The following is a 16,700-nucleotide window of genomic DNA, read 5'->3' as shown; positions in this document are numbered from 1 at the left end:
AAACTCACTTATACGTTTTTTGTCTGCAAATTTGGCTTTTCTTATTTATCCAAAACCCAATGATATACAATATATATAAATAGACCCCACGGGCAATAAAACCTGCAAAAATGTGATGAAATTGAAAAGACTTTCATGTCCAACAAAATATTGACAATCTGATACTGGTTTTACAATAAGGAAAAAAAAATCGAAAATAATGTGTGAGAGTGTGACCTTGTGCTGAGGCTAAGGCGATAAACAGTGTTGTCATAGAAGGACGCCACAGTGCCAACATGGCAACTACCATCTGCATAGGATAAAAAACTCAGGTCAAGTATTTACATCCTTGAACATTAGTTAAACCAAAACCATGCATATAGTAGGGTTCTGGCTGTGCACTACACACAAACACTTCACGGTTTCCCTAAAGATGTGTCTGTAGCTAGACCTACATGCATTGCATACATGGTTTATTTCAAACAATACCTGCAGAGAACACCCACTGTTGATGTTTTCAACCCTCACCTCATGGCATTTAGAGTTGGTTCTCTGCATGCCTTGTACTCGTGGCTGATGGGAAATGTAACCACAGGTGGCTTTTTGCTTCGTGAAAACACAAAGCACATTAGCACCGCACAAACAGAACAGCACCGAAGCACCTGACACCTGCTTCAGTGATCTAAAAACACGATGTGTAAAGCGTAGTTTCCGTTTGAGAGTAAGGAATAAGGAAACATGGCAGATGTTGACGCTGTAAGACATCTTGAATTATATACACATCTTTTCCATATACATCAAGCACACAGATGTGAAAGTTGCTCACAGAGGGGAGAAGGGAGGATTGGAGAAGAGATAAAGGAAAGAGTGGAAGACAGAAGGGAGAGTGGATTAGTGCAGGAGGGGGAGAGTTGGCAGAGAAAGATGCCCCAGTTACAGATGGAATGCAATAGACATTTTTCACTGTGCATCCATATTAGTGAGCTGGGTTTGAAACCATGGTTTCTTCGATTCAAGGTTTTCCCATCAAATTCTCCAACATGGCCATTAAGCGATTAAGTTCCATTTAGGCTGCCAGTCAGACAGAGGAATGGACAGAAGAAATTTAGGCTTTTTGTAGGCTTATGCTCTGTTAAGGAGAAAAAATAAAATTAAAAATTGTTATGCACAAAGCAGACTCGAAAACAAGCGTGACACAATATATTTATTGTAAAAAATACATATAAAAACAACTTCTGAGACATACAAAAGATCGGAGCTTAGAAACCGTATATTAGAACAGACAAGGACCGAGCATGTTTGTTTTTCAAATTGCATTACATATTTACATTTTAATAAATAAAACTCAATTTGTTTCCGAACCAGCGAGGGGGCAGATTGTTCATATCTTCGGGGAATTGTCTCTGTGAGGGACTCATCAACCGCCCCCCCCCCCAATTCCATTTTATTTGAATACTGGTCACAAAAGCATAGGGCAGCAATGAAAGGTTTTGTTTCCTCAGTGAAAGGAAATCTTGGTTGGTTGGAGTGAGTTTACACAGGGCGCTTGTATAGTTAGCATTGGTACAGAAAAACAGAGGTATTCTACCACAGCTTTAGAGGTTGCTGAAATCTGAAATCTCCAAGTATGGTATGGGGATTTAGACCGTCTCTTTGTTTTGATTGACAATCCAACCCAAAATCACCCCCTCATAGTATACAACATTATTATCACCACAATGTAACATCTAATGATCAATGAAAGTCTTTCACACTATTGCTGATTCAAAACACACCCAGCCCGACACACACACACACACACACACACACACTTTTGGCATTATTCCTCTGATTTAATACAATAGGAAAAGCATGCACAGGGCTGCCCTCTACTGGCAGAACAAGTCATAGCACCTCCGACAACAAACCCACAGCCCATAAGGAAACCTGCACAGAGCCAACCGTTGGAGCGACCAGCGACATTCCCACAAACGCCTATCCTACTGTGGGGTCCCCCACACGGGTTTGGGAGTGGCTGGGGGCCTTCCTGCAACGGCCAACCCGCCCAGGTTTAATTAATCTGTCTGTCCCAAGTCGCTTGGTCCAACCCGTCCCAAAATAATCCACAAATACCATTCTTAACCCCGACCCACTGCACCAGCGCGAAAACACATGACTGGCAATGGCGGCGGTAGAAGCCACTGAAATGCATTTAGTAATGACCATCATGAACAGGAAATGTTTTGGGGGGATTTTAACGAAACGGGGCGGAGGAAAGAGGGGGTTAAAACAAGAGGCATGTGGCTGTCCCACAGCCTACGGTGAACTGGGGGGGCAGCTGTCATGGGGAATAAATATGTCCCTCCCCTTGCGACCAAATCCCTCTCGGCCCACCTCGATGAGCTTTCCTTGAAACAGATGGTCCAATGGCGACTCAAGAGTCCAAAACAATGGACAGCGAGACAGCGACGGAGAGAGAAAGGGAAATGGTGTCAGGGGGATATCGAGAGAGAGAAACACATTCTTTCATCAAAGTAAAAAAAATAAAAATAAGCTCAGTGGGCCTTGTTTGTTTCCCCGTTGCCTTCCAACAACGGCAAATGTATTAACCCTAGCATTACCCAAAAAAAAAAGTATATATATATATGTCTCTAACAAAGAAGAGGGAACTTTCAAAGCAACAGGCTTGTGGGGCCACATTATGGATGAACCCATATAAAAAAAACACATACACACTGTCTTGGATACAAAGTTATATTCGGGACGGCGGGACCCTTTCTCGTCCCGTTGTCAAATGTCATAAACGTACCCTCTGCACACGGGCACACATGAATCACGCGCGGTCTTGTTTCAGAAGAGCCGTCCCAAGGAGCCAAAGTGCTGTGGTGGGGAAAAAAAGAAAAAGAAAAGAAAACTGGTGTTGCTGCCGTAAACAGCTCCCGAAAACACACCTTCGTGAAATAGACGCACCCGAAGCAAACACAGGGGCAGCCCAGCACACGAAGATAACACCTGTCCAGAGGCTAGCCAACCAAATACCTGTAGACGGCAACCACCAACCTACGGTTAAGTTAGCCCCCCCGTCCGTCCGCAACACCACCCCTGAAATGTGTTCAAAAAGGTGACAACAGTAAGCACCTAAATACAACAGCGCCCCCCCCCCTGTTCCCACACACGGGCCCTCGTCCTTTCGGGCTCTTCGGAAAAATAAAAAAAACTGGAATAAAAACCCGGCAAAAAGCAACGCGCCGTCTATGCCAGCCAACCCAGTATGCTGGATTCGTAATTCATAAGCGGAAAAAAGCCAAGGAAAGCCACATTCGTTCAACGGAATATGAAGCAATACTTTCTTTGTTGATGCAAACGGTATACAAAACAACTAAACGCCTCTCTGGATAAAATACAGGGAGAGAGGCAGAGTCAATGAGGTCTTTGGGAAAAAAAAAAAAAAGGGAAAACATCTGTCTTCGTCTGCCACGTTGGACGTGGTCTCTCCTGGGGGAACACGGCCACTTGTATTCAAATTTTGGCCGGACACGTTTTCCCCGGCGGCGAGATCAGATTAAGAGGTGCAGATCCTATCCTTTTGCGTTAAGGTGGATTCTCCGCCCCTGCCTGCGGCCCCTGCCTCGGGCACGCGGGCCGAGAGATCATTGGTTTAATGATAGGAGCCCAGGGGGTGGACCCCTGGGGGTGGACCCCTGGGGGTGGACCCCTTGGGGCCACACGGGGCAGAAAGGGACGGGGTTCCCCCCAACAGGCTTTCAGACATTTCCGGTCTCTGCGTCGTCGTTGAAATATAGGCGGTTACTCTATGCGGGTACTTTGCAAATAATATATAGATGTATAGATGTGTATTTCGTTTTTTCCTTGCAGTATTGGGATTCAGTGTTGTATCCTACGGGGATGGAAAGTGAGAAGAATATCGGTCAGATGAATTTACATTTTAAGATTATTAACGTTTTAACGTTGTTAGGCTATGCTTTATATCTCTCTGAAGGAGAGATTTTCGCTCTACAACTGAACAAATAAAAAACACTGATTATGATGCTCGTTCTGCAGTCGCTGTGTTTGGCTGTTTTGTATAACACCAATCGTTTTACGTTTATATAAAATAAAAAGCAACTGATAATAATAATATCTTACATTTATATAGCGCTTTTCAAGGTACCCAAAGCACTTTACAGTGAAGGGGGGACCTCACTAACCACCAACCAATGGCTTATGAACTTATAATTTAGTAGTATGCACACAGGTCTTTCAGACAGCCATACAGACAGACAGACAGACAGACAGACAGACAGTCAGTCAGACAGACAGACAGACAGACAGACAGACAGACAGACAGACAGACAGACAGACAGACAGACAGTCAGACTGACAGACCTGAGAGGGGTAGGTCACTGGGGCACGTCATCAGCGACCTGGAAGTCAATCAAAGGGATGCTCGGGACAGCATGGCTTCACCTTGGACCAGGAATCAATACAACTGGAGGGGAGACAGAGACCGAGTTAGATTTACGTTATCTGAGAGCCCCGTCTGGGGGAAGAAGACAGGTTATTGAGGATGCATTTTGTGGCTGTTTCATTGGCATTTGAGCCAATGAATTTGTTTTGGGCGTTTACCCCGAGGTTCAACCCCTGCATTCAACCACTGCAATTTCACATAATGAGCTTCAGGAATACTAAGGTTGAAAGTGAAACTAAACATTGAATCATTTGTGCTTATTTACTTAGGTCAACCCTATGATTCATGTATGAGTTATGTGTGATTTCCATCTGCAATCATGCCTTTGCTAAGGACTTCAGTGGAAACCACCCCTCTCTTGCACTCAGTATTTCAAGGCATGCGTCCATCCGTGCCATTTCTTGTAACTGAGTTATCCGGCTAGCGCTTTGGTGAGGTCTGAGAGGAGGAAGTCCAGCTTACCTCTTGTGGTAGACGCAAAGGCAGGCCAGCCTGGCTATGGTCTCGCCCTGGGCCAGCTCCTCCAGGCAGATGGAACACTCCCCACTGTCTTTACTGAGCACGTCCGCTGTACGCACACACACACACACACACACACACACACACACACACACACACACACACACACACACACACACACACACACACACACACACACACACACACACACACACATTAACAGTTTGTGAGCTTTCAGATTAGCCTTTTCTCTTCAGTGATGTGCAAATCAAATTAAAGTGACGGCAGGTGGAGTGAGCTTAAAAATGAACAATGGTGTGTTGAAGAAAAAGGGGTCACGTACTGTTGTACGGCAGCGGGGGTGATGTAAGGCAACTCAACAGGTGATCCTCGATCCTCCCTCCGGGGAAAGGCTTGGTGCAAAATGGACAGCGAATGTCTGTCAAAAGGCAGAGGATACAACAATGGAGCTGAGATTAACACACCGGTAGAGCTGCCAGCAAGGCATAGCCTTAAGATATACACGAAGAAGGGAGTCAGGCCTGAACAGTGGCTGGCAAGGGCGCAACGTCTCCCCACCCAGGCTTGATTTGGATTGGGACTGAAACGCAACCTTGGGACACACGCGTTGGTGCGTTACGGTATTTTGAACTCTCATATCGTGCTGTGACATTTGGAGCTCAGACAGGATAGCCAGCAAGGGATGTAAACGGTAACAGATGGGCTGGGAGAGGGCGAACCGGCGCTGTTGCCCCACATAATGCCCATTCTCCTCCACGCATCGCTGCTGTCCATGTGCCACTGTCAGCAACGAGTAGGCACGTGAAGCTTCTGACCCATTTCCCCAACACTAGCTCGGGGGGCTGCCCTGGGCCGGGGAGCTTGAAAAGACCCCCCGGCCCCAACATTGTCCTGTTGTGCTTTGAGATTGCACATGGCATTGTCATGTACAGGATCTCAATTTTCACGCGTCCACCATGACACTGTGTATCAAATGTCAGTACGTACGGCACCGAACGCTCTCCCCCCCCCCCCCCACACACTCTCTGTTCCCTGAAACAATCGAGTCCATTTTCATTTACATCCCGCATTGAGGATGGGTTGCGAGCGTTAACCGATGACATGCTGCATGTCGTCTACTAACTATACGGCGACCGCCGTTGTCTCTACGGGCATTGTTGACATGAGGGGGGGGGGGGGGCTCGCATGTCTCCAGTGCCACACATGAACGTTGTAAAAATGGGTCAACACGGGGGGATCCCAGTCAGCTTGCAAGCACGAGAAGAGATTATCCGTACAAGAATGTCCATGTCGATTTTTCTATGACCCCCAGATCATATTGTAGATTTGTCTGTAAGCTACACTTCATAAACGATACACCTATTTGCTATTTCAATCGCTGCCAAATGTACACCGGTTTTACACATGTAGAAAAAACATATAAAGTCATTGCCGCAAATGTGTTATGTACGTCAACATGACAGTGCTGGTCTGTGGGATCCATTTGTACTTACTGCCATGACGGCTGTTGACTCGGTAAAGGCCGATCCATGCCTCAGACATGGGGCGCTGGTGCATGCCCCGAACCCGAGCGGATCTGGTGGCGACACTGCGCCCAGAAGAGTGTCGATTCCCGGGGAGACGCTCTGAAAAAGTGCGGTGAGCCATGCGGCCTGTCTCCTCCCCGGGTTGATGTTCCGCATTATCAGCGGCCTGTGGGCTGAGGTTTCCTTCGTCTCCCGGCCTCCCGTCGCTGGTGTCATCCGCCGGCGAGGCTTGGCTGACGCTGGAGGGAAGGCTGTGGTTATCTTCGGGGCTTCCGTCAGCGCTTGCCTGCGGTCCCATGTCCGAATCACTGCCTTCCTCCGAGCGGCTCTGATTGGTCTCCGCGTCCTCAAAACTCCCAGAGAACTCCACCACCAGACTTGTGGGCCTGGGACAGCGGGGTCTCCGGTAGGACTCCCGCCTGGGTCCATCTTTACCGAAGGCAGGGGGAACCACCGGGTCTTCTTGTAGACGACTGGCTCTCGTCCCCATTTCTTGCGGTGGCGGCCGTTGACCAGCTAACCGATGAGCTATTCCAGCTGGCTGGACGAAGGGGCTTCCTCAAAAGCGAACTGCAGAACAAGGGAACTCGCCAGCCTCAGTGTTAACCCCGAACTGGCTGTGTACCTTCTTGATTTTTTTTTTTTAACTCAAAACTTCGGATAGCCGATGTTCGTATAAACTAATTCCTAGTATTATGTATTGAGTTCAACCCTCTCTGGCGTCAATCGTCCCTTTCTCTAAACATTTTCTTTATTTGGCGTCCCCGTTCTCGCGACTGCAGCGGAAATGAAGCCGATTTGCTTCCTCTTTTGCGCAACGTAGGGATAACTACGGTAACGTCGTGTGAACCATAAATCGGTTTGTAAAAGGTGAGCTGGAAACGTTTGACATTTTATCATGCTTTTTTTTTTATTTGTTGACTCTTTATAGTCACGTGTGAAGTGAATGCAAGTAAATTGTACTGTTGTTAATAAAGCAAGTTTGTGTAACTAAAGCAAGTTTCTGGGTCAATTAAGTGATGGCGTCAATTAGACTGTACTTACGGTACGCAATACAGCTGTCCTATCAAGGCGTCGCTGCTGCTGCGCAATGGACCAGGCAGATGACTGTTGATAATATTTAGTTAAACGAGCAGGAGCTTGTCTTGTTACTAAGCAAGTTCTAAAACAAAAGGGAAGATAGTTTAAAAAGGATCACCACTGTAAGAGGTAGGTTTGCGTTACTGTTCGTGTTGAATTCGGACTAGGAACTACTAAAACCACGCCTTCGGCAACCGTGAGTCATGCCAGGATACGTTTGACTTGCAAAAATAATTCTGGGACACAGATTTGCTTACCTGTGCTGTTCAACATTACAATATTCACCTATAGTGGTATCTTTTAAGTATTAATTGCATTTATGTTTGCTACGTTTAGCCCCAATGGCATGTCATATAGCATAGCTCTAACCATGGACCTTTTATTTATTGATGTGTTTGCATAGAGTATATAACCTCTAACCTGTGTCCAGCAGTGCCTTGTCAAGTATATTAGAGTCTAAGCTATTTTTAGCAGTCTGCAATAATCTCTATATTTTAGATTTTGTCCAGCCACACACAATTCCCTTATCTTTCATGGATTCTTCAAAGCCGTTGGAACTGCCCCGGCCAGTCTCCATTGGATGTAAACTTTGCACTCATTTATCACCTTAGAAGCCGTTCACACAACCACTCACAGTCCAACCCAATAGACAGAGCCTGTGCAAACAGTCAACGAAATGCTGCCAATCGAGTTATCCCTTTGTAATATAATAACTGAACAGGGAGTGTGTGTGTGTGGGGGGGGGGGGGGTTCGCCATAGAGAGTGGTGTTGTTGTTGTTGTTGTTGGTCTGTTATATTTAGACCAGGAGATCGCAGCTCTTTGCTCTTCTGACTCATTCCCCCCGTGGCTTCTCCCACAGTCTTCGATGAAGGGCCTGACGTTGATGCCTTCGGATCTGGCCGGTCGCGACCGGTCTCCCGGGCGGAGCCTCCTCTCCAATTACCTCCCTCCCCGCCTGGAGAACAAGCTCCTAGCGCAGCACCAGCCCTCAGCGGCCCCCTCTGCCCTCCTCTCCCTCTGCCCGTCCCTCCAACCCACCCAGCTGAGCTCCACCACGTCCGCCCGCCTCCTCTCCACCTCCTCCGCCTCCTCCACCTCCTCCGCCTCCTCCCCGCTGCTAAACACCCAGAACAGGCTGCTCCAGACGGCGTCCGCCTCGGCCCAGCCCGGCCCCCTGCTCCGCGCCTCACTGGACACGAGCGGCGGCGCGCTCCTCAGGTGCTTCGCCCCCCTGCCCACGCCCTCCTCCTGTCTCCCCACGCCGGGGCACGAGGAGAAGGAGGAGGAGGAGGAGGTGGAGGAGGAGGAGGAGGAGGAGTTGTCGTGGGGAGGGGTGACGTTCTCTCAGTGCTCCAGCACCCAGGAGCCCAGCTCTGTCCTGGAAGCCGTACGTTCTCCGTCCGCTGGTTTTGTGATTTGTTTTTTTCCTAACTTTGTGTACCTCTTTGGTGATCTATTGGGTGAGAAAAAGCATGCGTGATCTCGAATGCAAACTATGCAATTAAAGGGGAAGTTTAAAGTAGTTTGTAAGAAGTGGCATCGCCATCCCTTAGCCATTATTGATTGAAATGCGCTGTTAGAATATCTGTATGGAGATGACCGCGCCGGCCGCTGTATGAGAGCATATCGATTTAAGACTGCTCCAGACTCATTTCTGACCAATCAGGGCATCACTTTCCTGATTGGTTCGGTACACATCTTGCCTGTCAATCACAGGTGCTTCTCAATGGCGGGAAAACCTAGGGAGGGAGGGGGGTTAATGTTTTGTTGTTTGTTAAGTAACTATGCATGAGGTTGGAGCATTTATTTTCAGCTCAAATATGTTGGAATTTGCAGTCTTCTTCTGACGACGACGATGACAGCGACTATGATGAGGTGGATGCTGATGACATCACTGCAGAGAGTCCGGTCCTCGGCATTGAAATGGCCAATCAGGAGCAGGATCAAACTTTGGCCATCATGCCAGAGGAATTTCCCGAACTCCAGCAGGAAAAAGACGTTGAGGCGGAATTGAATGATAAAAAGGTAAGGGAGGATATCCTGAGACCGACTCTCCATGTGTCATGGAGTGGAATAGAGTGGATATTGATATTCTTTGAGGTCTCCACAGGTTGCGGTGTTGTCATCGTCCCATTTCAGATTACTGATCTTAAAATGTTTCCTTATTTGTTTTGTTTTGGTAACATACAGCTACATTAATTTGCTTTGTGGCTCATGATTGAGAGCGCAGAATTGTAATCGAATCGCCTAATCATATCTGCACAATTTGTGGTTGCTGTCGTTTTGCCTCCGCCCTGGCACATCCGCGTTGATCCATCGATGTGCAGCCTATTTCATTACTAGTGTCTAATGTCCCCTGTAATAAGGCCGTGCCTCGTGATGTTGTGATGTGATGTGTAAACACGGCGAACAACACCCAATATAAATAACTCCACGCTCCCTTCCACATCCAACCTGCTGTGAAATGACCCCTCCGCTCAACTGCAGTATCTGCTGCTGAACGCCGTGTTCAGCTCCCTGCTAAGCAAGACTACCACCCAGAAGAGCGTGGGCGAGCTGGAGGGGGTCTGGCCCACCATCGTTACCTTGGCGACGGACATCTCCTCCTCGGACCCCCAGTTCCTCCTCAAGGTCTTCCTTCATTGGTTGTTCTGTCTGTCTGTCTGTATGTCTGTCTGTCCGTCCATCTCTCTGTCTGTCTGTCAATCTCTGTCTGTCTGTCTGTCTGTCTGTCTGTCTGTCTATCCGTCTCTCTGTCTGTCCATCCGTCTCTCTGGCTGTCTGTCTGTCAATCTCTGTCTGTCTGTCTGTCTGTCTGTCTGTCTGTCTGTCTGTCTGTCTGTCTGTCTGTCCATCTCTCTGTCTCTCTGTCTGTCCGTCCATCTGTCTGTCTGTCCATCTTTGTCTGTCTAGCTGTCTGTCTGTCTGTCTGTCTGTCTGTCTGTCTGTCTGTCTGTCTGTCTGTCCATCTGTCTGTCTGTCTGTCTGTCTGGCTGTCCGTCCATCTTTCTGTTTGTCTGTCCGTCTGTCTCTCTGTAGGTTTGCATGTCCGTCTGCCCACCTTACCGTCAGTCGGTTTGTCTCTCCGTCTGTCTGTCTGTAGGTTTGTATGCCTGCCCATCCATCTGCCTGTCTGTCTCTCTCTTTCTGTCTGTCTTCAAACTGCACTGTGTGGGAACAGGTAATGCTTTATGGTAAAGTGTTGTGTCATTCAATATCTAAAATACCAAATAATGGTCTTAAAAATGTATTTCAACAAAACTAGAATATGCACGCCAGGCCCGTATGCATGGTAGGGACCATATCTTCAGTGATTCTGTTCTTGCATCCTGCTGCATCCGTAAAATGTACTTTCCTTTCCTGATAGATGTGAGGAATAGAAACCCAAAGCCTCAGACAGCGGCTCTCGATCATATGTTTTCATAGATCAGGGGACATAACTTAAATACATAAAATAATAATAGACATAAAAACATACTTGACTATAATATCATTCTGATTCAATCAACAACAACAACAACAAATAGCAGGAGAAAAAAAAAGCGACATCAACTCTCGGGACGGGAGTAACGGGAACAGAAGTTCACTCACGTGTCTTCAGCTCACGTGTGTTCCTCTCACTGGCAGGTGGCAGTCTACACACGGCAGGAACTCAACATCCGCATCACGGCGAACTTCCTGTTGGCCCTGGCCGCCTTCCTGCCCGCCACCAAGCCTCACGTGCGACGCTATTATTGCGCCGCCGTGCAGCTTCCCTCTGATTGGCTCGAAGTGGCCCGCCTCTACAGCACGGTAAACACTCCGACCACGAAGCAGTTTGTAAAGGGAACTGGTTGTCACAAGTACACAGACACGTCTAACGTGTGTGTGTGTGTGTGTGTGTGTGAGTGAGAACCTATTTCCTTAAACCTTTGTTGTGAAATTTGAAGTTTAATCTCACAACCTTCACTTCTGACTTCTGTTGAAAATGAGCTGAAATGATGTATCCCAATAATATGAAGAGGCGCACCCACCCCTCAGTTGTTGTAGACGTGTTATTTCACACTGACTCCTCTGCATTTCTAGCATTAATTAATTTATTTCATGTCCAACTTTAATTTATTTATTTGCTATTTTTTTTTATTTCACTTCTGTGTAAATGTTCTGCAACTTGCGCTTTGGCCACAAAGTATCTCCGTAGACTAAATCATTTAAAGGGGACATATTATTCCACCAGGTGTGAGTGTGATTAGCTGTTACGAGCCGTTTTGAAGATCTGCCTCTTCTGACACACCTGGTGGTATAATATGTCACCATTTAAGAGAAAGGAAACTTTGGATGCTTGCGTCAATAGGGCAATAGTGGAGGAGAGTGGTTCTATGGACTCATCATTATTTAAAATAATCGCCCGAAAACCAGTCCTCTCTCTCTCTCTCTCTCTCTCTACAGTGTTTCAGTCGCTCCATGCCAGCCTGTCTGAAGAAGGCCATGGCAGACAAGTTCAAGCAGTTCAGCGAGTACCAGTTGGCCAAGTACAACACACGCAAACACCGCAGCAAAACCAACAAGAGACCCAAAGCCAAGGTATGTTTATGCTCCAACTGTCAAACACTGGGGTCCTCTTGTTGTTAACTTCATGTTCCATGTTTGGTTGTTTCAGCGTGCTGTGCATGGCCTTGTATGCTGGCACCAGTGGGGGTGTTTAAAGCTACAATCAGCTTGTTTAACTCGCCCTATTCTCTTTTGAATTGTGTTTTGATTGGGTTTCAATGTTCTCATGTATTTGTTTGACTGCTGGCCATTGCTTTCGAGCTGAATGCATGAGAACCGTTGGACTCAATCCGAACATTGTATAATCAAAAAAAGTGAGGCTGTTGTCAGGATAATGAGATGCATCACGATTAATGCATTGTTCCAACCTCAAGGATCCTTCAACAAATTTTTAAGTCTTGACAAGTATAAAAAATATAAATTCAGCAATAAAGTGATGGATAAGGATGTAAGCATTGCTTCGACCTCAAGGATCCTTCCACAAATTCCTAAGTCTTAACATGTATCAAACATATGAATCCAGGTATAAAGTGGTGTACATCGGCTTGTTGTCATGACACGGCATGGCGTTCAATTACTCTGGCGCCTCATTGGCTATTGAGGAGAAAGGCAGGAAGTATAAACAGTCTAATAGGGTCCTATCTGATGTGTCTGATCTTCCTCCTGGGCTCTAGAAACACAGCCCAGAGCAGATTGCCCGCTGGGCCAAGATGCTCTCCATGGAAGAAAAGCTCCTTACAGAAAAGGTGGGCCCATTCGTTCTACTCAATGGTTAGGTAGACATAGCTTGAATATTTATCGTTCTTAATTTTGAACACAGCAATTTATTTAATGTGAATTTTGAGGTTGAGGTTGAAGTTCATACATCGTATTCGAGATTGGTCAGAATGCAAACAGGAGAAAACATGGGATTGTTAATGAGATTTTTTAGTTGTAGCGGCGATGCATGACGATTGCATTTCACCCGACAGCTGAATGGGGATAAAGCCCACGCGGTGGTAGATAAGAAACAGAAAGAATTCAACATGAAGAAGATGATCGCAAGGCTCCACATCAAAGAGCCGGCCCAGCACGTCATGGCTGTACTGGGAAAGAAGTAAGACACTCACTCACTCACTCACTCACTCACTCACTCACTCACTCACTCACTCACTCACTGATCTTGTGCCATGCGTGCCATTGAGCCTGCATGAGAGCCTCATCCAGATGTCTGTAGCTCAGTTGATTCAGGATCAGCTTCTGAAGCCATAAAACATGGTTTCATCCACAACCATTTACTGAGGACTTCAGGGGAAGTCTAGAAGCGTGTGTGTGTGCGTGCGTGCGTGCGTGCGTGTGTGCGTGCGTGCGTGCGTGCGTGCGAGCGAGCTGATCCTGCGTGCGTGCGTGCGAGCGTGCTCATCTGTGTCCCTGCGCTGCCCTCTAGATACCCTGCGAGTGCGAAGCAGTTCGTCCACAGCGGGCTGAAGGGGCAGTGGGACAGGGAGAAGGCCGGACAGCGTATGAGGCTGCAGCAGCCGGAGACCTGGGAACGGCTGCTCAGCCAGCAGGGCAACAAGGCTGCCACCTGGGAGCGGCTGATAGGTCTGTCCCAGACACACGAGGGGACGCCCGCACGGCCACGCACACAGACACAAAGGTGCACCGATGCAAAGGGGCACAATCACATGCATACATGCATACATGGATACATGCATGCATGCATGTATCCATGTATGCATGCATGTATGTATGTGATTGTGTACATGCATGCATGCATACATACATACATACATACATACATACATACATACATACATACATACATGTATGTATGTATGTATGTATGTATGTATGTATGTATGTATGTATGTATGTATGTATGTATGTATGTATGTATGTATGTATGTATGTATGTATGTATGTATGTATGTATGTATGTATGTATGTATGTATGTATGTATGTATGTATGTATGTATGTATGTATGTATGTATGTATGTATGTATGTATGTATACATACATACACCAGAGAAGGCACTATCACTTCAATTAGATTTGTTATTGTTTATTTATTCTTTGTGCATACATACACATATTCTATGTGTATGTATGTATGTATGTATGCATGTATGCATGTATGCATGCATACATGCATGCATACATACATACATGCATGCATACATACATACATGCATGCATACATGCATACATGCTTACATACATACATACATACATACATACATACATACATACATACATACATACATACATACATACATACATACATACATACATACATACATACATACATGCATACATGCATGCATGCATGCACATATTAAAGAATAAATAAACAACAAATCTAATTGAAGGGACAGTGCCTTCTCTGGTGTAACATGGTTTGGAGTATTTACTGCAAGATTGACAGTAAAAAGCATTTTGATATAAATTTGTGCCAATCGGAAACACTGAGCCAATCTCCCACCAGAGGGATTATCTCAGTTTGTTCTTCGACTTTGGTCACACTCTAACATTGTGTTTAATTTCATCCATTTGTCTAAATTTGTTTTAAACATGCAATATTTCTCCATGCAAGCACTTGTTATATTGAGTCTGATGTGCTCTGCAGACAACAAGGCTCTGCCGTTCATGGCCATGCTGCGGAACCTGAGGAACATGATCACTCAGGGGATCAGCGAGCAACATCACCAGCAGATCCTCCACCGGCTGACCAATAAGGTGAGAGAAGGCCGACCACTCACCAATCATTAGGGCTGGGTAAAAAACTTGATTTAATCGATTTTGGTTCGATTTTATAACATTTTAGCAATATCGATTCATATGGCATGAGATCGATATATATATATATATATATATATATATATATATATATATATATATATATTTTTTGTTACCATTATTATTTTGCATTTTAATAAACAATGCCTTAATGCAATTTGCAGTGATGGAATGTTGTAGTTCAAGTACACTTTCGTCCAATTTACAAGTTTGCACTTAAAACCTGTTTTGATAAGGTGAAGAGAAAAATAAAGTACATTTGTATTTTGCAACACAGTTGAGCCTTTTTCATTATTTAAGAGCAGATTGAATCGAATCAAATCGTGATTAATCGACTCAGAGCCTTATTAATCGAAATCGATTTGATTTAGGAAATTGGCCACGATACCCAGCCCTACCAATCATTAGCTTTATGAAGGGAAATCCATTCATCCTCAAGGGGGGTGACATGGGGTTGCTTTACTTACTACTGCAGGGAGAGAATTTGAATTTTTCTGTGATTTCTTGCATGGAGAGTTGCAGAAGTCATACTGTTATTTCTTACCTTGCTATTGCAGTATTTTTTTTATGTTTTTAAAAATGATATTTTAGACCCATACTCAGTCGATGTGTTTGCTTTATCTTTTATCATTCACTGTTTCCCCAGAGATAAACATCTGGCATGGTCGCCACCTTGTACTTTTATAAGGATCACATGGGTGATACAATATGCTTTTGGTTTTAGAACGCGGTTGTTCAGAGCAGACAGTTTCCCCTACGGTTCCTCAGTGCGTACAAGGTCATCGTGGAGCTGAAACAGGCCGGTGAGTTTACCCCCACACACACTAGATGCCTACCTCCTTCCGAAAGACCTGTATCTGAATTCAGTGTACGTCTCTTTCGCTATCCGCATCTGCCTAATTACAAACTAGTCAATATTAATACAAAATAAAACCGCAACATAAAAAAATAATTTGAAAATAATAAGAATAATACTTATTAAATGTTCGTAGAATATTCATTGTCCATAACAGTGCTTTCAAACTGAGGGTACTTGGGATATTATTCTTGAAATAGACACATTTACAAAATAGACAAGAAAATATAGATATCGAAAAATATATATATTGCTATAAATATTGTTCAGTAAAAGAATATTGTGGCTTGTTATCATCATGTTTTCCACTGCTTATAACCAAAAAAAATCAACACTAATCATCAAACACTCTGGGAGCATGAACAGTGTTGCAGACTTTTTCCCATTGGCCCTTCTCGCAGTAATAAGGGTGCATAAAGGGGGCGCTGTCTCTCTTTGCTGCACCCCTGCATGTGTATCCATCTATTGTTTTACCCTTTGTATACAAGGTGGTCCGCCAAGTCCTTGATGACAATTGATGACTGGTCTATAAGACCACCGTCTCATTCAGCGAGGCTGAGCTAAGACCTCTGAGATTAAAAGAGTCCATACTTCAGTAGACCCTCCCCTGTCTCCTCTCTCCTCTCCTGTCCCCTCTCTTCTCCCCAGCGTTAGCGGAGAGGAAGGCTCCTCCCACAGACAAGCAGATCCTGTTCGGGATCCTGAAGAAGTATCCTATCAGCAAGCGCATCCGCAAGTTCAGCTGGAAGACGGCGCCCCGCGGCAAGCAGCGGCTGCCCCTAGCAGTGCCCTTCATATACACCTTGTACATGCGCAAGAAGGCTCTGCTGCTCGCTGGCTAGTACGTCTCTCTCTATCACAGGCCAGTAGGTCTCTCTCTGTCACGGGCCAGTAGGTCTCTCTCTGTCACGGGCCAGTAGGTCTCTCTCTGTCACGGGCCAGTAGGTCTCTCTCTATCGCTCCCCGTCATTTAGGAAAAAACGGAGGCTTTTGCAATTTCCGAAAGTGCATTTCCATCGT

At 45.7% G+C, this 16,700-nt stretch overlaps 2 protein-coding genes across 9 annotated transcripts in view; one reads left to right on the top strand and one right to left on the bottom strand.

The window, feature by feature from the left end:
* Positions 1-1,187: 1,187 nt before the first annotated feature.
* Positions 1,188-7,605, bottom strand: LOC307086024 (uncharacterized protein). Of its 3 annotated transcripts, XM_079751039.1 has the most exons (6): positions 7,477-7,605; positions 6,400-7,002; positions 5,229-5,324; positions 4,889-4,994; positions 4,345-4,447; positions 1,188-3,856 (listed from the first exon to the last, which is right to left on the bottom strand). In XM_079751039.1, exons 2-5 carry the CDS (start codon positions 6,920-6,922, stop codon positions 4,390-4,392), a joined length of 783 nt encoding a protein of 260 aa, XP_079607165.1. In that variant the 5' UTR covers positions 6,923-7,002; positions 7,477-7,605; the 3' UTR covers positions 1,188-3,856; positions 4,345-4,389. The 3 variants fall into 3 exon arrangements, with proteins under 3 accessions (XP_079607165.1, XP_079607164.1, XP_079607166.1); XM_079751038.1 differs by lacking the exon at positions 7,477-7,605 and having other exon boundaries at positions 6,400-7,220; XM_079751040.1 differs by lacking the exon at positions 7,477-7,605 and having other exon boundaries at positions 1,188-2,838; positions 6,400-7,220.
* Positions 7,249-16,700, top strand: part of tep1 (telomerase-associated protein 1) — a 34,739-nt gene continuing 25,287 nt past the window's right edge. For 2 of the 6 annotated variants that reach the window (XM_079751017.1, XM_079751021.1), the window contains exons 1-12: positions 7,526-7,641; positions 8,374-8,901; positions 9,351-9,539; positions 10,002-10,145; positions 11,142-11,306; positions 11,943-12,077; positions 12,719-12,790; positions 13,016-13,140; positions 13,471-13,628; positions 14,655-14,764; positions 15,549-15,627; positions 16,329-16,521. In XM_079751017.1, the coding sequence (XP_079607143.1) occupies positions 8,380-8,901; positions 9,351-9,539; positions 10,002-10,145; positions 11,142-11,306; positions 11,943-12,077; positions 12,719-12,790; positions 13,016-13,140; positions 13,471-13,628; positions 14,655-14,764; positions 15,549-15,627; positions 16,329-16,521 (1,892 nt within the window). In that variant the 5' untranslated portion in view covers positions 7,526-7,641; positions 8,374-8,379. Of the gene's footprint in view, positions 7,303-7,525; positions 7,709-8,373; positions 8,902-9,350; positions 9,540-10,001; positions 10,146-11,141; positions 11,307-11,942; positions 12,078-12,718; positions 12,791-13,015; positions 13,141-13,470; positions 13,684-14,654; positions 14,765-15,548; positions 15,628-16,328; positions 16,522-16,700 lie in introns of those variants that run through there. The other 4 variants (XM_079751019.1, XM_079751020.1, XM_079751018.1 and 1 more) reach the window with 4 other exon arrangements.

The sequence above is a fragment of the Pollachius pollachius genome (genome assembly GCF_949987615.1).
Source record: "Pollachius pollachius genome assembly, chromosome: 14".
Taxonomy (NCBI): Eukaryota; Metazoa; Chordata; class Actinopteri; order Gadiformes; family Gadidae; genus Pollachius; species Pollachius pollachius.
This window is presented reverse-complemented; position numbering and strand designations above follow the sequence as displayed.